Source organism: Pteropus alecto, unplaced genomic scaffold (assembly GCF_000325575.1).
Source record: "Pteropus alecto unplaced genomic scaffold, ASM32557v1 scaffold7, whole genome shotgun sequence".
NCBI lineage: Eukaryota > Metazoa > Chordata > Mammalia > Chiroptera > Pteropodidae > Pteropus > Pteropus alecto.
Window position 1 is genome coordinate 47,962,568 of NW_006494614.1, and position 20,071 is coordinate 47,982,638.

Here is a 20,071-nt window from a genome sequence, read left to right on the forward strand (position 1 = left end):
ACAAGAGGAGAGCAGTGAGACCAAACAGATCATGGAAGGCTTTGAAATTTGGACTTTGTCTTGTAAGCAGTGGGCATCATTTCAAGGTTATTATTTGAATTTTGACTCCTCTCTACCATGTCGTTTTTAAGGTCTACTCCTATAGGGCAATAAATGCATGCTAAAACTTGAACTTAATCACCCACATGACACTGGAACCTAAAACTAGGGTTTCTGTAACTGGGAATGCATCCAGGTGAGAGAGTTTTAGGTTTTTTGAAGCAGGAGAAAGCATAAGAAATTTGTTTTAAATCTTTTCACTTATTGAGCACTTAGGATATGCTAGACACTTTCACGTATTTTAGGTTAATATTCCTCACCACTATTCTCATTATCTAGATAAGGAAAAATTTGTCTTTTGGTTAAGTAAATGCCACTTACTTGCTCAAGGATTGTGGCAAGTAAGTAGCAGAGTCTGAAATTTAACTACTGTCTCTAACTCTAAGTTCAGTGTTTTTTCTACTGTAGAACAGATCTGCTATAGGGATTGTCAGCATAACCTCTTCACCCTCAGGATTATCTGTGCATCTTTGCCCCTCCTTGATGCTGATGCAGAGGCCAAGAGGCCAGAATCATCCACAGCAGCTTCAAAACATGTAGTTTACCATGGTAAAGATAACACTGGGGAGATTCACCTGTAGGTACTAGCCCTCCTGTGGCATGCCACCTAATCTGATTGGTTTTTCATGGGTGGAGTCAGATCTAGGTAGCAGGACTAGAGCAGGAGAGATGTGGGATTTGCAGAACTGTTGGAATAGATTTTCTTTCCCCTCCATAATACACTTTATTCACATGTGTTTTAATATTTTACAGGTTTACCTTAAGGTAAAGGAACCTGTATTCCATCAGGTAATTCTTAAAAATTATTACACATTTGATTGTTTAACAATACTTGCCTGCCTTGTGTTTTCCTTTTTTTGGCAAATTACATGCAGATACAACTTCTGAAAATGAAATGGTAGATGTCCTAAGAAGACTCTGTTTAAAACAGAGGTTGCAAACTTAAGTGCCTACAGGAGCCAGGTGGAGGTAACAGGAATATACCTGGAACAGCCAATGCCCAGGACCAGCTGACTATTGGTAGTCAGAATGCAGTGCAGCATAGTTCTTATAAGCAAAAAAAAAACCAAAAACAAAACAAAACAAAACAAAAAAACAGGAAGCGTTATGCACATACACATATAAAGTCTTTTTTATGATATGATTTTCTTGAAAAGATAGACTGAAAATTCCTTGAATATTTTCCTCCTAATATATATTTTAATAAAATTGTTGAGGTGGGAGGTTATTTAGATTGAGAAACGCAAACACAGGAAACTTTGCTCTAGGAAATAATGATGTAAGTGCATCCCATAATGAAACCAGAGTGAAATAAAGTAGCAGACCTTAAAGAAAGAAAGCTATTGGTTATTGAGTGCCACCACGTGCCTAGCACTATGCTCATTACTACACAGATTCTAATCTACCCAGCAGCCCTACAAATTAGGGATTACTGTCCACTTTTTAAGGTAAATGAGTTTAGAGATATTAAGTAATTTGCCCAGCTTCACACAGTTATTAAGGAGCAGAGCCAGGATTGTAGCCTAGATTTTTTTGACTCCTGTCAGCATTCTTTTAACAAACTAGCAAATAAATATAAAGAAATGAATCAGCACATATTTCAGGAGTATCAGAGGCCTCGTAGTTGTAGACTATATTGTGCTTATATAAAAAATAAAGTTCTTACACCTTTTGAAACCGAAGCTAGACAATAATCATCTAACTGAAATCTGGTTTTTCAAACAAATTCAAAACCATATTATTGTGCCTGCTTTTCTACAGGCTAGATGAAGGTAGACATAGTAAGGTGGATGATACAGGAGAAGACACCCTCACTTTCCTGTTTATTATAGCTTGGAGTGATATCATTATGTAATTACCCTCTTTATTTAGAAGATTTATTGACACAATATAAAAAATGAAGAAGTTTATTTATAAGAAGAATACTTCAGTTTCTATAATTTTTTTTTTGCCTTTTAATAAAAATTCTAACCACAAAAAAAAACAAAATTGGGTAATTTGAGGTTAAGTTTTGTAAACTTATAACCATCAATTTTCCATTTTGTGTTTTAGACCTATTTGACACTAGTTATGTAATAAAAGTAACAAGCTATTGATATAATTTCCCATGGTGGAATTTCCATGTGTTTTTTTCAGTAATAAATATTTTCTTATCTGTGTATAATGATAAGGTTTGCTAATAGGAAGGAGGCAGGATAAAAGCTTATAGCTATGGCTTATATCCTAGGTTTAGAGATTAAAAATCAGGATAGAGAAGTGAAGAAGTGGGGAATGCTTGAGTTGAAGCAGATAAGTAACCTGAAGATAAAAGATATTCATTCATTCAACAGATGTCCATTGTATACCTTCTCAGCACCAAATTCTGAGCTGGAAGTTGGAAGTAGAGAGGCGTTAGACCAACACTTTAAAATCTAAAGTCAGGCAGACCTGGATTTCGTCTAATCTCTCCACTTACTAACTTTTATACCCTTGACAAGTTACTTCTTTGAGCTTCTTAAGTGCCAGGTGCTATATTTGGCACAGGAGATATACTAATGAATGAAATAATGAGGTCCCTGCTCTTAAGGAGCTTATTATACTGTATCTCTAAAATTGTTATAATACTCTCCTAAAGTTGAGGATTAAATAAAATAACACATGTAAAAAACCCTTAGCACATAGTAAACACTCAGTAAAGATTAACTGATATTAATATACCAAGGCAAATAAGATATGGCTGCTGGTTTTAAGGTGCTCACTGTCTAGGTAGGAAGATAGACCTGTTGAAACATATTTGCAGTATATATGTCCTTTAATAAATACATAAAAGTAGTGCTAATGTAGATAAGGGCACAATCTGCTAAGATGACTCGAGAGGATTACATAATACATCTGTTGCATATAGCTAAATTATTACTTGCTCTAGTATTAAAACAAAAGTCAGGGGAAATGGCCCACTGTTGTCATACAGTAGCATTTCTCACTACTTTGTAAAACTTTATTTGAAGAGGCCTTCGCCTCAACTGTCTAATCTAGAACATCCTATGCTGATCTGTTAAGTAATTAAAATTGATACTTTCTATTTATACTTATGGCTTAAAAAATCTATTTCTAATTATTTTCTGAGTATCTTAAGAGAACTGCTTTTTTCTGAGAATATTTGTCAAATTTTGTAGTTATTGCTTTCATTCTTTCATATAAACTGTTGATATTCTTATGTACAGAAACTTAGAAAAATTCCTTTGGAATTTGTAAGTGGAAAATTGTTTTGGAATTTGTGATAAGATTTACAATAACTTTCAGGATCTTAAAAATAATGGAAAAGGAGGGAAAAGCAACATTGTCTAATTTAAAGGAGCTTTGGCTAGAGAATTTAGAATCTTGACTTCTTACTACTTTGATTACTTACATTTGGAATCTTTATTTCTTGCCACTTTATTATCCATGGACAAATTTCTTGCTGTGCCTCTCCTTCACTTTCCTCATCTGTAAAATCTTCAAATAAATATAGTTCATTAGGATAATATTAAAATAATATAATAAAGGCACAAGGCAATAAACATTATACAGTGTGATACTAAAAGTACATATTAAGGGGGTGGCTCCATAGTGGAGTGGTTAGCACGTCTGCTTTACATTCAGAATGTCCTGGGTTCACACCCCAGGTGGAGACATGGACCATACCCTGGGTGCGCCAGGCCCTGGTTGCACCCCCCCACCCTGCACCAGGTGTGCCAAGTGCCCCCCCAAGTGTGCCAGCCCCCCAAGTGCGCCCGAGGTACCAGGCCCCCGGGGACGCCAGGCCCCAGGTGCATGCCGCAAGCATTTGGGAGGGGACGCCCCACCTTTAGAGATCCAGTTCTTAAGGGGAGACGGCAACATCAATAGGTCAGGGATGGATGTGGGGTGGTCTGTGGGGGGGGGATTAAAGAGAAGAAAAAATAAAAAATTAAAAAAAATTTAAAGTACATATTAAGATGTAAGATGACGTGTATAAATATCTGTCTATGATAATCATGGAAAGCTTCTGAAAAGAAATATTTGATTTGGGCCTAGAGAGGTAAGTAATGACATACAGTTAGAAGGAAAGAGTTAATAAACACTTTTAAAAAACATTTGACGCAACCAGCATGATTATCTTACTAACCAAATTTGCTTCCCAGAGGGAGAAAATACTGATAACAAGGTGTTCCGAGCATCTCCAGAAGAGAGCCAAATGCAATTATTTAATTTGATGGCCTTGCAAAGGGTAATACTCAAATCACACAGTGGCCACATTCATTAGAAACACCAGTATATCTTAAGCAAGGAAACAAAAAAAGCATGTATGAGGATAAATTAAAAGAACATTTAAGAAGTTAGTGAACGCTCTTTAAGCAGCTAATTGACAAATCAGTACTTGACTATCTCAAATGAGATCTCATCTAATGTCTCAAAGAGTACTATTGCTTAAGTCTTTCTGCCAAAGTAGGTTCTCCTAAAGATTGTTTCTAGATATGACATATCATTGTTTTATTACTCTCCCTTCTAATTTGACCCTCAAGGTTTGCAAGAAAGGACACGTTATGTAAACAGTTTGAAAAATTGTTTATTTAAATTTTATTGTTTCATTTGTGCCATTTTGTTACAAATTAGGGACCTAAGGCAACTACTATGTAAGCACACTTGGAAAAGAAGCAAAAGAAACTGACATTTTGAGTATCTGTTACATGCTAATTACTGTGTATTCTTTCATATAGTTTATAACGATTGACTTACCTATTATCTTCCTAAAATATCAACAACCCTGCCTTTGTATTATCTTTATTTTGTAGGTGAGATAACAGAGTCAGAAAGGTTAAATATTTTGCCCAATGTTTCTCTCCTAGTTAGTGGCAAAGCTGGAAATTGAACCTTCAAGGTCTTTTTTATTTCAAAGTTCATATGTCTTCCGTGATACAATGATGCACTTCATAGCAGATTACTATGGAATCTAATTTATTATCAGAAAAATATGTTTTTAGAAAGAATGAAAAATGCTGTTTAGATTTTAGTACAATGATGAACTTACAGAAAAAATGGTGAAGACTTAATATGTAAGACTTAGGTATAGCTATGCTTTACTTTAGGTAAACCAGAATTCCGTTGTCAACTTTAAAAACTGCCTGAAGTCAAATATAAGTAAAATATTTTGGAACTAAAAAGAGATTAAGTAATGTCTATAGAAGGATTTCAGGAAGGCTTCACACAGGAGATAACATTTGAACAGGATTTATTTGACCGTAGAACTCTTTTTTATAGAATATTTCTTAACATCTCTCAGCACAATAATATTCTGGGGGATACTATTTGGGAAATCCTGTACTAAAATGCAAGATCCTCTAGAACATAAGAAGAGAAAGGAAGATGAACCAGTTAGTGAAGCACTCACTGGATATCATGCTAAAGTTTGGATCTTATGCTTTTGCCATTGACAGAGGTGTGACATGATAAGATCTATTGCAGATAATTCTGACAGTTTTATGTAGAATGAATTAGAAGGCTGTATAGTTGGGGCAGAATTATAATCTTAAACCAACTCTGAATATCTACAAAAACTATATTTTTACCCATAGACTACATTGCCTTATGAGACTTGTATAATTGTTTTATAGTTGTAAAGTAATATCTACATTTGTCTTATTAGTATTTAAACTATCATATAATTATGTAGAAGCACCAACCTTATATTAGAGTAACTTATATTAACTCCTCAGATAAAATGCCTCTTACACCCCTATTTTGACTATAATTATAGGAATATGAAACCACTATCACCTAGTTCAGTCGCTTCATTTTACAAATGGGAATCCAAGGCCAAGAAAAGGAAGTGACTTGTTCAAGGTTATATAGTGAGGCAGTAATTAGATGGCAGAAAAATCTAGCTCCTCCAACTGCAGCTCTTGGCTTTTTCTGTTAGAGGTTCCTTTCTATGTTTGGATAATTGTTTGTTATTAATATAATGAGTGAATATTTTACAAAATCCAAATGCCTAAATCTCATCACCTATCACCACCACATATTCCTACTCACTGGAGTTTTATATAAAAGTCCTTACCTATCTCCCACTCTGATTAACTGTTCTTGGCCACAGGTGAGCTAAGTGCCTAAGTATTCTAGCAGATTAGTATAGAGTTCTTTATTGTTTAAATACAGCAGATTCTAAAATAATGTCATTTCATTCAACATCATTCCTTATGCTTAGATGATATGCTGTAGGAACTTTTCTCTTGCTTTTATCAATTAGCCTGTTGTAAAATTGGTTTCATTATAATGTCATTTTGCCTGTTTCAAGAATCTATGAACTTTAAGTGAGGACTTACTGTATTTTTATTTTTAAATAATATCAAACTTACAGAAAAGTTGCCAGAACAGTACAGAGAACATTTTCCCCCTGAACCACTTGAAGGTATATTATCAACATGTTGGAGCATGTTGGAACATGATCATTTAAGATAGTGTCTACCATAATTCTCCAGTGTAAAGTTACTCTTTGTGCCTTCATAATTAATAAGAAATTTGTAGAAAAGTACCCTGAGACTTATGAAAATTCTTTCAATTATTAAATTTTCAATTTATTTTTAATCCCTATGGACTCATGTATTCTTATTTTATCCAAGTCATGATTTGTTACTATCATTTATGGCTACACAGATTGCCTCATATTTGGCCAGTGGAGCCTTTTCAAGTTGGTTTCTGTGTCCTTTTGACATGTTCCCATTATTTTTTGAGTATTCCTTACATTTTAGTATAAGATGTTCTGGGGTCATCTTTTTCTTTCCCTGCCTCAGGCCTGAAATCAGCCAAATCTCCATGGAGCCCTGGCTTCTTTTATTAGAAAATGGAATTGAGAAACCAGATCCAAGTGCTAGATTTGATTACCCATGTGTCTCCTCTGTTAGACTCACTGAGCTCACTGAAGTCAGGAATAGCGTGCCTTTTCATCTTTGAGTGATGAATGCCTAGTCCAATGATTATCACTGTCAATGTTCAGTAAGCACTTGGTAGAAAATAAACTGGTTGGTTATTTGGAACTTTTCTCCATTATTGGCTTATTCCAAGAACTAGACCATAAGGAATGAATCCTAGAGAATGTTAATTCTGAGGAAATACTGAAAGTCAGTCTCTCTTAGCATCATCAAAATAATTTTTGTATATGTACCCTTTCCAAAGTCCCACACTACAGCCCTGTCCCATTTAACTTGCCCTCTTTTACCTCTCAGTTTCACCCATCTTCAAATGTTTCCACATAGGCATCTTAATGCAGCTCACAGAACAAAACATTTGTCTTTTTCTGCTTTTCTCATACACTTTCATTTTCTTTTTACTGATGAAAACACAGCTTGCTTTTTTCCTAAGCTATAGTTTTGTTGAGAATAAATACCAAGTCTCAGTTTATACACAGCATATTTCTAGGATACTTTAGCTGATAGAAAACACTAATAATATTTTCATAGTCTTTGGAGCTTGAAGGCTGATAAGTTACTAAATATGGAAAGACAAAAATTTATCGTAAAAATATTTTCAGATGAAAATTATAAGGAGCAGAAAAGTATTCTAGTATCTTTATTTAAAACATAACTGATATTATAGTATGCATAAAGTTACAAAGGTCATGTGGCCACTTCTAGCTGCAAGAGAGCCTGGGAAATCAGCCTTTTATAGCTGGACATAATAAAGAGAAGTAAATTAATTTGAAAAAGCCCCATGGTACTGCCAGGGTATGCATCCTTCCTTATCCATTCAGTATGTTTAATATACTCCCTGAACAGTCCATTCCCCTTGACTTTTGTATGCTGATGATTCATAAACCTGTTTCTTTGGCTCAGATTTTCCTCCTAAGGTTTAAACTCAGATATTCCTCCAAGGGGGAGGGGCAAGGGTTGGACTGGAAAGAGAAACACTTTTGGGTGTTAGGAGGGATCCATTTCTTAACCTGAGTGGTACTTTCCCAGCTGTTGGCTTTATATTCGTTAAGATAGACAATTATATTCTCTGCAATTTTTTCGTATTTACTATTTCATAATTTTAAAAGTTCAATTTCCCCACTAGGTTCAGTTTTCCAGGTAGTAGTACCTATCCATTGCTCCATACAGAAGATAAAGATAGTTGATAGAGCCAAGTCTAGGAAGATGTAGGAGTATATAGAATAAAGAACCCAAATTACATTTACCTCAGTCAAAAAGAAGTGGGCACCTCTTTGGAGACAGAAATGGGAGAAAGAATCCAGAGAGAGGATGCATATATGGATGCAGAAACATTTAGGAGGAACGATTAAAAGAGTTCATATTTATATTGTTATAAAATAAGAAATAGAATCATTTGCTGAAAGTGAAGCTAAAGAGAAGGGAAGGATCTAAGGAATGTGAGGCAAAATTATAGCGTTTGTTCGGGTTTCAGCAGATATTTAAAATTGTGTTTAAACATTCAGAATTACAGTTGACACAGGACTTCTGATATTATTTACAAGCAGGCTCTTAATTTTTCCTCAAAGGTTAGTATGACTCTCGATTATGTAATTACATATTTTTAAAAATTCTGTTCTTTAAAATGTAATTAAAGGTAATAATATTTACATTTAATTGGGAGGGCTATTTTTGTATGCAAAATATACTTCCTTTGCTAAAGAATAATGATTTTACTAACTTCATTTTTCCTTTCTCATTCAGGTCATGTATGGAATGTTGGTCTTTACATTAGTACTTCGATCTATTTATATTGTTACATGGTAAGTAGTTTGGATCAGCAACACTATGATTAGAGTACATTCAAGTGGTAAATATATAACCTAGATTGAAATAACACATAAAACCCAACTCCAGCAGGGATATTGATTGAAAACTATAACCCAACATTTATTCTGCTATATTACAAGGAATACTAGTTCTTTAAGCAAGTTGTTAATAGGCATGTGAAAATAAAAGTTCCAAAATTAAAGAAATTTGAGGAAAGATATATATGATAGCTTTCTTTTGAGGTCTTTAAAAATTCTACTGCAAAAAAAAAATGTTTTTATGTTTCTCAAACTACTTGACTAAGGAACTCTTCCAGGAAGGCTATTCATGTCACAAAGCCTCAGTGTTCCAGAAATATCAGTTAGGGAATAGGTATAAACTCTTTATAGAGTTTATGAAGATTAAATAAGAAATATTCATGTAAGTACCTTACATAGGGCCTGGTGATACAGTAGGTGCTGTGGTCAGACCATAATGAATAAAACTGCTATGAACATTTGTTTACATGTTTTTGTGTGAATATAAGTTTTCATTTCTCTGGAATAAATACCCAGAGTGGAATTGCTAGGTTCTGTGATAGTTGTATTTGGTTTTTCTCAAAACTGCCAAATTGTTTTCCAGAGTGAGTCTACCATTTTACATTCCCACCAGTATGAGTGACCCGGTTTCTCAGCATTCTTGTCAACATTTGGTGTTTTAGCCATTCTTATGTATATATACTGATATCTAATTGTAGTTTCAATTCTCATTTCCCTAGTGTCTAATTATGTTGAATGTATTTTCATGTGCTTATTTGCCATCTGTATATCCTCTTTGGTGAAATGTCTGTTCATGTCTTTACCTATTTTCTAATGGAATTATTTCTTCTTTTCCAGTTACGTTTTGATCATTCTTTATATATTCTAGAGATCAGTCCTTCATCAAACATGTGGCTCACGAATATCTATCTTCTCTCAGTCTGTACCTTGTCTTTTCATCCTCTTCACAGGGTCTTTTACAGAGTAAAAGTTTTAAATTTTGATGAAGTCCAATTTATCAGTTTTCCTTTTATGATCATGCTTTTGGTGTCAAGTCTAAGAGCTCTATCCCAAACCCTATATTTTTCTATGTTTTTTTACTAAAAGTTTTGTATAGTTTTACATTTAAGTAATGATATATTTTGAGATAGTTTTCATATAAGGTGTGAGGCTTGGGTTGAGGTTCGTTTTTTACCTATGGATGTCCAGCTGCTCCAGGATTATTGATTAAAAAGGCTATCCTTCTCCATTGAATTGCTTTTATACTTTTCTCAAAAATTATGTGGGTATGTTTGTAAAAATCTGTTCCTGGGTTTTTTATTCTGTTGTTTTGATCTGTGTGTCTTATCTCTCTATCAATGCTATACCCTCTTGATTACTGTAGCTGTAAAATAACTTCAAATCATATAAACTGATTTTTCTCACTTTGTCAAAATTGTTCTGCTTGGGTTCCTTTGCCTTTCTATATACATTTTAAAATAATATTGTCTAAAATCTTGTTGAGATTTTGATAGGAATTGCATTAAACCAGCATATCAATTTGCAAAGAATTGACATCTTTACTATGTTGAGTCTTCCAATCTATTAACATAGTGTGTCTCTCCATTTATTTAGATCGTCTTTGATTTCTTTCTTCAGCATTTTGGAGTTTTCATTTTTTGAGCAAGAGTAAACGGTATTATATTTTAAAATTTTTGTGTCCACGTGTTCATTGCTATTATATTGAAATACAATTGATTTTAGTTGTTTATCTCGTATTCTGCCACCTTGTTGAAAACAGTTCTGGGAGACTTTTGAAGATTCCTTGAGGTTTGCTGCAAATAGGGACATTTTATATCATCTTTTCTAATGTATGTGCTTTTGATTTTATTTTTTGCCTTATTGCCCTGACTAGAACTTCCAGGATTATGTTGAATAAGAGTGGTGAGAGCAGATATCCTTACCTTGTTCCCAATCTTAGGAGAGAAGTATTTAGTCTTTCACCGTTAAGTACAATGTTAGCTATGTGGTTTTTATAGATGCTCTTTATTAAGCTGAGGAAGTTGCTCTCTATTCCTAATTTTCTGAGAATCTTTTTCATGAATAGGTGTTGAATTTTGTCAGATTCTTTTTCCATATCACTTGATTTGCTCATATGACTTTTTTCCTATAGTCTATTATTATGGTGTATTACATTGATTGATTTTCAAATATCGAACCAGCTTTGTATTCTGAAAGAATTCTACTTAGTCATGGTGTAAAATTCTTTTTATATATGCTAAATGATACTTGTTAATATTTTGTTAAGGATCATTTCATCTATATTCATAAAAGTTTTATTTTCTTGTACTGTGTTTGTCTAGTTTGGTATGAGGGTAATAATAGCTATATAAAATGAATTGAGAAATGTTTCTTCCCCTTCTATATTCTAGAAGAAATTGTGTAGAATTGGTGTTAATTCTTTTTTAAATATAGAATTCTCCAGCAAAACCATCTGGGCCTATAATTTTGGGGGAAGGGAACAATTTTAAACTATGAATTTAATTTCCTTAATAGTTACAAAGCTATTCACATTTATCAATTTATTGAGTGAGTTGTGATAGTTTGTATTTTTCAAGGCATTGGTTCATTTCACTTAAGTTGTCAAAATTTGTGTACATAGAGTTGTTTATAATATTCCCTTGTTTTCCTTTTGATGTCTGCAGGGTTTATAGCAATATCCTGTTTTATTCCTGATATTGGTAATATGTGAGTCTCTTTCCTCTCTGTCCCGCTTGTTAGAAATGTGTCAATTTGCTCTTCTTTTTTAAGGTTCTTTTTCAAGGATCTTAGATTATTGATTTGAGAATTTTCCTCTTTTCTAGTAAGCATTTCATGCAGTAAATTTCCCTCTCAGCACTACTTTAGTTGTGTTCCACAAATTTTGATGTTTTGTATTTTTATTTTCATTCAATTCAGTGTATGTTTTTTAGTTTACTTTGAGGCTTCCTCTTTGACCCATAGATTGTTTAGAAGTATGTTTTATTTACATTCAGGTATTTGGATATTTTTCTGTTACCATTTTTATTGACTTCTAGTTTGATTCTGTTGTGGTCACAGAACACATTCTCTATGATTTAATTTCTTTCAAATTAGTCGAGGCTTGTTTTATGAGCCAGGATATGGTCTATCTTGACATATGTTCCATGTGTTCTTGAAAAGAATGTGTATTCTGCTGATGTTTGGTGAAATGTTCTGTTAACATCTATTAGATTATGTTGTTTTATGGTTGTGTCAGTGGCCCCAAGACTATCCTCAGGTTCAATAATTTGCTAGAAGGACTCACAAAACTCAGAAAAACTTTTATACTCATGATTACATTTCAAACTGATATAGTATGGCCCAGGGCCCCAGGCAAACAAAAACAGACATTTACCATTAATCACTTTATTAGCATATGGTGTGGCCCAAGGTGTCAGTTATACAGAGACACTCTTATAACACAGGATATTCCAAGAACTCAGAGGTTATCGCCTAGGAACCAGACAAGGGCCAATCCTTTCTTTGGAATGTGCAATCTTTGCACAACCCAAGCTCACCGAATTAACCATTTACTTCACAATGGTGGTGTTGAGTTCTTTTCTATCTTTATTAATTTTCTGTCTAGTTGTTCTGTCAGTTGTTGGGAGGAAAATGTTGAAATCTTCAAATAAAATTGTGAACTTGTCTATTCCTCCTTCATTCTATTAGTTTTTGTTTCATCTTGTCATTCACCCCATTTTGCAGTTCTGTTGTTTGGTGCATAGACATTTAAAATTGTTATGTCTTATAGTGGATTGATCCTTTGTCATAATGTAATGCTCTTCTCTTCTCTTTCTGTCTCTGGTCATTTTCTTTGGCCTGAACTCTATTTTATCTCGTGTTAACGTAGCCATATTAATAAAACTTTCTTTTTATTAATGTTTACATGATATATCTTTTTTGCTCTTTTACTTTCAAACTGCCTATATTAGATATGAAGTGAGTTTCCTTTGGACATCATATAGTTGGGTCATGATTTTTAATTCACTCTTCCAATCTCTTTTAATTGGTGTATTTAGTTCATTTATGTTAACATAATTAGTATATTAAAGATTGTCTGCCGATTTTTTGTTTTCTGTTCTATATTGTTTCTTTGTTTTCTTTTTTCTGTCTTTCTGTGTTATCTATAACTGCCTTTTCAACCTATAACTGCCTTTTCTCTGCCCCATTGAACTTGAACCATTTTAATGTATCTGTAGAGTTTCTGAATGTTTTTCTTTGTATAGCTTTTTTAGTGATTATTCTTGGTATCATATATACAGAACATCACAGTCTAATCGTGTCAACATTTTACTAGTCCCAGCGAAGTACAGAAACCTTACTTCCCCTTTACATACCTATATTAGTTTCCTTGGGTTGCTATAACAAAGTAACACAAGTTGGGTGGCTTAAAACAACTGAAATTTATTGTTTTACAGTTCTGAAGACAAGACGTCAGAAATCACGGTGTCAGTAGGGCCATGGTTCCTCTGAAACCTGTAAGGGAATTCATCTTTACGTCTTTCTAGCTTCTGATGATTTGCTGGCAATCTGGCATTCTTTGACTGATACCTGCGTAATTCCAGTCTCTGCCTTTGTCATGACCTGGTATTCTCCCTTTGTCTCTGTGTGTTCACATGGCTGTCTTTATATAAGAACATAAGTCATGTTGGATAAGGAGCCTGCCCTACTCCAGAGTGACTTCATCTTAACTAATTATATTTGCTATGATTCTATTTACAAATAAGGTCACATTCTGAGGTACTAGAGATTAGGGCTTCAACATATCTTTTTGAGGGGAAAAGTTCAACCTATAACTGCCTTTTCTCTGCCCCATTGAAAATACAGTTATCCTAAATATTTTCTCTATATACATTTATAACCACATCGGACAGTATTATGATTTTTGCCCCAACCATAACATAATTTAGAAACTCAACAGGAGAAGGAAAATGTATTGCATTTGCCTATATTTTTACTCTTTCCTTTTGTATTTCTTTCTAACATTCTAAGATTTCTTTTCTCGTCACTTCCTTTCAGTTTAGAAATTTCCCTTAACCATCCCTTTAGGGTAGATATGTTGGCAACATAACCTCTTAGTTTTTCTTCATCTTAGAATATCTTGATTTCTATTTCATTCCTGAAGGATATTTTCACTAGATATAAAATTCTAGGTTGATAGTTCTTTTTTTTCAGAACTTGAAAAAAGTTGTGCTATTTCCTTATGGCCTTCAAGTTTTCTGATAAGAAATCCTGTCATTCAAATTGCTTTTACCCTAAATATAGGTAAGGTGTTTTTTTCTTTTTTACTGCTTTCAAGATTTTTTTTCCTTGTCTTTAGTTTTCAGAAGTTTGACTATGGTGTGTCTTGATGTAGATTTCTTTGGGTTTAACCTGTTTGAGGTTGGCTCAACTTCTTGAATCTATGGATTTATAGCTTTTTTATAGCTGTTTTTTGTTTTGTTTTGTTTTTTTGAGGGAGGGGGTGGTCAAATTTGAAAGTTTTCAGTCATTATTTCATCAAGTACTTTTCAGCCCTGTCCTCTTTCTCCTCTCCTCCCAGGACACTAATAACACAAATGGTGGATCTTTTGTTATAGTCTGACTGGTCAATTACTGCCAAATACTAGTAGGATTCCAGATTTCTTTTTGGCCTCTCTTGGTACACCTTACTGCTGGGCTAGGGTAGAATTCCCATTTTCTACTAGGCCTTCCTGATACCACCTTGACTGGGAGGGGCAGGAGTGCCTAATTATTTCTCACCATGTGGTCTCCACTGACAACTCAATGATATGACCTTGTTACCTCTGGCCATCAGTGAGTTTCGAATGTCTAGTCTGTCTCTTCTGACACCACTACAATGGCGAAAGAGAAAAAGACCATGTTGTTACCACATAAGAATGGAAGTCCAGCCTCCCCACATGGTCTCCTCTGATAATGCAAGGAGTAGAGAGCTCATTACTACTGAGTAGGGATGAAAGTCCTAGCCCCTTCCTGCTTGAACTCAGCCTGACAAGAGGTTAGGGCTCCTCCTTATGGCCTAAAGAGGAGGAGAGTCTAGGCTCCCAATCAGCCTTTGCAACATGGATGAGGGAGGCCATGGTTTTTTCTGTGGTATTTGCTATAGAATAGTGGTTATGTTTCTAAACTGTGTTTCTAAACTGCCTCTTTCCTGGTTCTTTGGCTAGGAAACAAGCTTTTGTTGGGCTATTTTTATTTTTTTAATTTTTTAATTTTTTATCTGTGCTTAGTGGCATTTCTGGGTTTCTAGCTACTCCAATTCCAACTCTGGAATATGCGAGACAAAAAAAAAACAAACCAAAAACACATGGAACTTATCACTGTGATGTTACAGTGGTCCCAGAGACTTTAACCAATCTGCCCTCTTCTCTTCACCTTTCAGAGTCTTCTTAATATCTATTTATATATAATGTTCATGGTTTTTAATTGTACTTAGTGGGAAAAAGAGGGGAAAAGTATGTCTGTTTTATCTTCTCAGACGTAGAAGTCCGTGGTTTTATTTTGTTTTTAATCTAGGCACCTTAGGGAAATGTAAATAAGCATAAAGCACAGTCCTTGCCTTAAATCAAGTCTGGTAGATAGGATACCAGGAAGTTTAGAAAGACAAATGATAGACCTATAAAAAGTATGGAACAGTGGCTGTCCTACAAAGTAAAAAACATCTTTCTTCCATCTGCCTCGTCATGGCTTCTTTCTTATATTTCCATTTCTTATATCATTTCATTTAGTATGGTTCATTGTTTACTTAATTTGTTTGCCCAACTAGATTGTAAGTTTCTTAAAATCTTAGTTATCTTGGTAACCCATGGAACTCAGAATAGTGCTTATTAGTGAAGATTTTTTTGAGTCTGGTTGAAACTCATAAAACTTCTGTTTCTTTTAATATTTTTGACAAGATATCTGAAAATTATTCCTGTAAAAAAACGTTAGAAATTCTGGGTAAAATATAAGACGCATCCTTTAAATGCATAGCTGAACTCAAAAGAACTTAAATTTCAGAGCATCAGATCCAAAGAAGGAGGTGTAAACTAGACAAATGAGTTCTGAGATCACGATCAATTTGAAGTGTATTTGCAGATACCAGGAAAGAGCGTTAGGTTTGAATAGCTTGAAGGGAGGTATAAGACAAAGCTTTTGGCATGTTTAAGATAGGCTGTTAGAACTGCTCCCCCACCACCATACACATGTAGACATAAAGCCAGGACCATCAAAGAGATAATTTGTCAGTGAAAAGCTAGGCTAGAAAAAAATTTGCTTCTCAGTAACTTGTCTTTTAGTCTCAGTTTTAGGTAGGAAAAATTATTCCCCTGAGAATTTGTAATCACTGTTCTTCATTCACACAGATTTAGATATATAACTTTAATTGTCTTGGAAACCTCAACATGTAAAATTAACTCAAACTGATCCAATTTTCGTAGAGCCCCAGAGTATTTGAGAAAAAGAAAAGCAAATTATCTGTAAAGAAAGGTACCCTCAAGGTAGGCCTCTCAGGATTTCCACAGACTGGAAATCAAACATTTGCACACGATCAGTAATTCCAAATCCAGAAGAAGAAATAAGCAAAAGTCAAGAGAAACAGAAAACAAGAGAAATAAACTCCTCAAATCAGATGCTAAAGCATAAGTAACTATTTTTAACAATATTTAATGAAATAAAAGAGAAATGAAAATGTAACCAAGAAACAGTAGAGTATCAAAAATGAAATTCCAGATTTGAAAAAGAATCAAAGAACTTCTGACATTTAAAAAAAATCTTTGAAATAAAAACTCAATGGGTAAATTAAAAGTAGATTAGACATAGTTGAAGAGAGTATTAGTTAAATTGGAAGATAAGTCTAAAGAAATAAACTAAAAGCATCACAAAGAGATAACACGTCTAATTGCAGTTCCAAAGGTTGAGAATAGCAAAAATGAGGAAAAAAGAGATATTCAGCGATAATAGGTGAGAATTTTCTAGAATCAATAAGACATGATTCTTTAATGTCATCAAGAATAATTCCCAAGCAAGATAAATGAAAGCAAATCTTTCTCAGGTGTGGAAGATCGATAGCTCACTCAGCTTCCTTTCATTCCAGCCTCCTTTAAGTGTGCCTTCCTATAATGGAGATGCTTAAAAGCTGAGCTATATTTCCCATATTTTCTTTGCACGTCAGGTTCTAAATACATTCAGGTTCTGCCAATTATATGTATTCACATGAGACTAGAATTCGGAACCAAGTCAGCTTAGGGAAGAGAAGTGGTAGTATGTAAGGCAACCATTTACTGTTGTGTATCTAGGGTGTGCATACCATGGCTCTAGAACAAACAAGTAGGATGGCAGCTTCTTGATCTGTGAGTTATAGCTAAGATGACATGTTGCTGGATGCAGTGGTTCGTCCAGAGGTTTTCCAATTCTCCAGCTTCTTAAATGTGGGGGAAAAAATGTTCCTTTGGCAAAATAATTCTGTGGTTGTGTTCATAAATCATTCCTGGAGAGCCTAAATCTTGCTCATTCAGCATTTCAGTTGGAATTTAAAGTATTAAAATTTTTTCTGCTTTAAATAGAGATAATATCTGCAGTTGAATCCTGAAAAAGCATGCTGAAATTGGTGAAATCCAAAGTCAAGGATCTTACAGACATCCAAAGATAAAAGACATATTACCAGCAAAGGAATAACAAATAGTCTAAGACAGACTATCAACAGCAATGATGGAAGCCAAAACACAATAGACTGTTATCTTCAAAGTGCTGAGAGAAATTAACCATCAATTTAGAATTGTATACCCTAATATCTTTTAAGGACAAGGGTAAGATAAAGACATTTCGAGACAAAAATGGAAAAAGTTTACCATTACACCTCACTGAGAGACTTTCTAAAAGATACTTTTATGAGGAAGAGCTGAAACACAAGAAAGAACAGTAAAAGAAAAAATGGTCACCTATTGAACTATCTGAACAAAATATTATGAGTGTTTAAAATAATACCTAATTTGAGAGATTAAAAATGTGGAGCTAAAATGGTGAACAGAATAATACATGAGATACTTAGTTCCTAAGGTCTTTTTTATTTAGGAAGAGGGTACACACAGTGATTAATTTTAGATCTTACATGTGCATTTTTGGTAAACACTAAAAACTAATTGATTTTATAATAGCTTTCAAAAACATGAAAGAGGAAATAGAATTATGAAAACCAAATTCAAAAAAAACTCAGGAGAAGGAAGAAGGAGAAAGGGAAGCAAAGTTGGGACAAATATAAAGCAGAAAATAAAGGGGTAGAAATAATTCAAAATATATCAGTAATAACAGTAAATATAAACAGACAAAGCTAAGCAATTAAAAGACAAAAGACTGTCAAACAGAAAAAATGTCCAGCAATGTGCTGTTTATAAGAAACATGGTTAGAACATATATACACAGTAACTTTGAAAGCATATAAATAATTTATATATATATATTCCACACAAATCTTGACTAAAAGTTGGACTAGCTATTTTAATAACAGACAAATTTTAAGGCATTATTTAAAACAAATGTTCACTATATTATTATCAAGATTCAATTTATAGAAAAAAATGACAATTTCTAACTTGTATAGAAATTTTTAAGCAAAAATTGACAGAATTACAATGAGAAATAGATAAATACTCCAATTCTGCTGAGATATTAACACAGTAACTCAGACCAGAAAATGCGAACAAGGATATAGATAAAATTTGAGTAACGTAATAACAAAACCATCTAATACATTCAGCAATTAAAGAATGCATGGTCTTCTCAAGCATGCATTGAATGATTATCATTCACAATGTGTTCTCTGACTATAGTACAATTAGTTAAAACAGGTTTAGTCAGAATATCCCATATATTTGGAAACTTTAAGAACCACTTTAGCTACATTCTACTTTGACTTGTAGTATTTTCATTATGGTTCCATTTTAAGCATTTCAAAATTTCTATTCTGACTTTTTTCACTTGTATTTAAAGAATGGTTTTAAGGGAAATCTATAGCCTTAGGTGTTTACATTAGAAATCGAGAAGCTGAAGAATATTGAACTAAGCATCCAATTTCAGTAATTAGAAAGTAGGTTAATAGAATAAACCCAAAGAGAAATGAAGAATGGAACTAATAAACGGCAAAAGTTAATGAAAAAGAAAACAGAGGTACAATATTGAAGATCAACAGATAACTAATTTTGCTCACTTCTGAAACCCTACCAAGACTACAGCAAAGGAATCTATTTATAAAGCATAAATCCAGAAGGAAAAGACTTAATAAAGTGTAGAAGCTGGAAAGAAGATGGATTACTGCTAACCGTCTTAACTAACCCCCAAAAAACAAGTCATAGGCCAAGAACCTCCACTTTACATCAGAAAATTTTCTCAAGTATCAGGCATTAACATCAACAGGCATTTTGGACAAGGAGATGAAGGAGGGCTCAAAAGTAGAGGATAGGTTAAAAGTTGTAAGAAAACTTAAATCATTAGAGCCTCCTACCTACTCCATACCACTGAGCAACTGTAAAAGTTTGGAAGTTTATTGTTTAGAAAGGGTAAACAATGTCTCTAGATTGGATTTTACCAGGCACAATTGAGCACATGAATACTATACTGAAATCAGGGAAATTGGGTGACCTTATACATTCTGAATGTTGAATGCAAAGACCTATAGGCAGAAAACTGAAAGAATCTGAGTACCCTAAAAAGACCTAAAGGTACTGATATTGGCCCAAAAAAATACCCTATAGTGCAATTACTAATCTAAAGACCTTAACCATACACTTTGAGTTTGTCTTCACCTTTTTAGTTTTCCACTCTTAAGAATGAGGAAACAGTACCAGACATATGATAAATGCATCCAATATGAAAGACAGAGGCCAAAACAAATAATAAAGGAAAAAGTCAACATAGAGGAAACAACTTCAAAAACAAAGAAGAGGAAAACTTCAAAAACAAAAGAAGAACAAATATTTATTAATATTTCTAGAAATATACTGTACCTAGGAATCAAGAGTAGGATATTATAAAGAAGCAATATTCAGATAATCCTTATAAAAAATAGGATGTAAAAATGTGATAAAATGAAAAACTGAAGTGAAGGGTTTGAAAGATAAATCAAACGAAGCCATTGGAATCCTTCCTCCTAGACACGCACCGTGATTCCATTATGGTCCATCACCCCACTCCCTCATTCTCCAGCAGGAA

The 20,071-nt window shown here is 33.8% G+C and overlaps 1 protein-coding gene across 2 annotated transcripts in view; it reads left to right on the forward strand.

Moving 5' to 3' along the window:
* ACER3 (alkaline ceramidase 3) overlaps nucleotides 1-20,071 on the forward strand; it is a 107,853-nt gene that overhangs the window by 74,246 nt on the left and 13,536 nt on the right. The window contains exons 6-7 of one of the 2 annotated variants that reach the window (XM_006926640.2): nucleotides 853-888; nucleotides 8,766-8,824. In XM_006926640.2, coding sequence (XP_006926702.1) covers nucleotides 853-888; nucleotides 8,766-8,824 — 95 coding nt within the window. The remainder of the gene's footprint in view (nucleotides 1-852; nucleotides 889-8,765; nucleotides 8,825-20,071) is intronic. The other variant, XM_015600447.1, reaches the window with a different exon arrangement.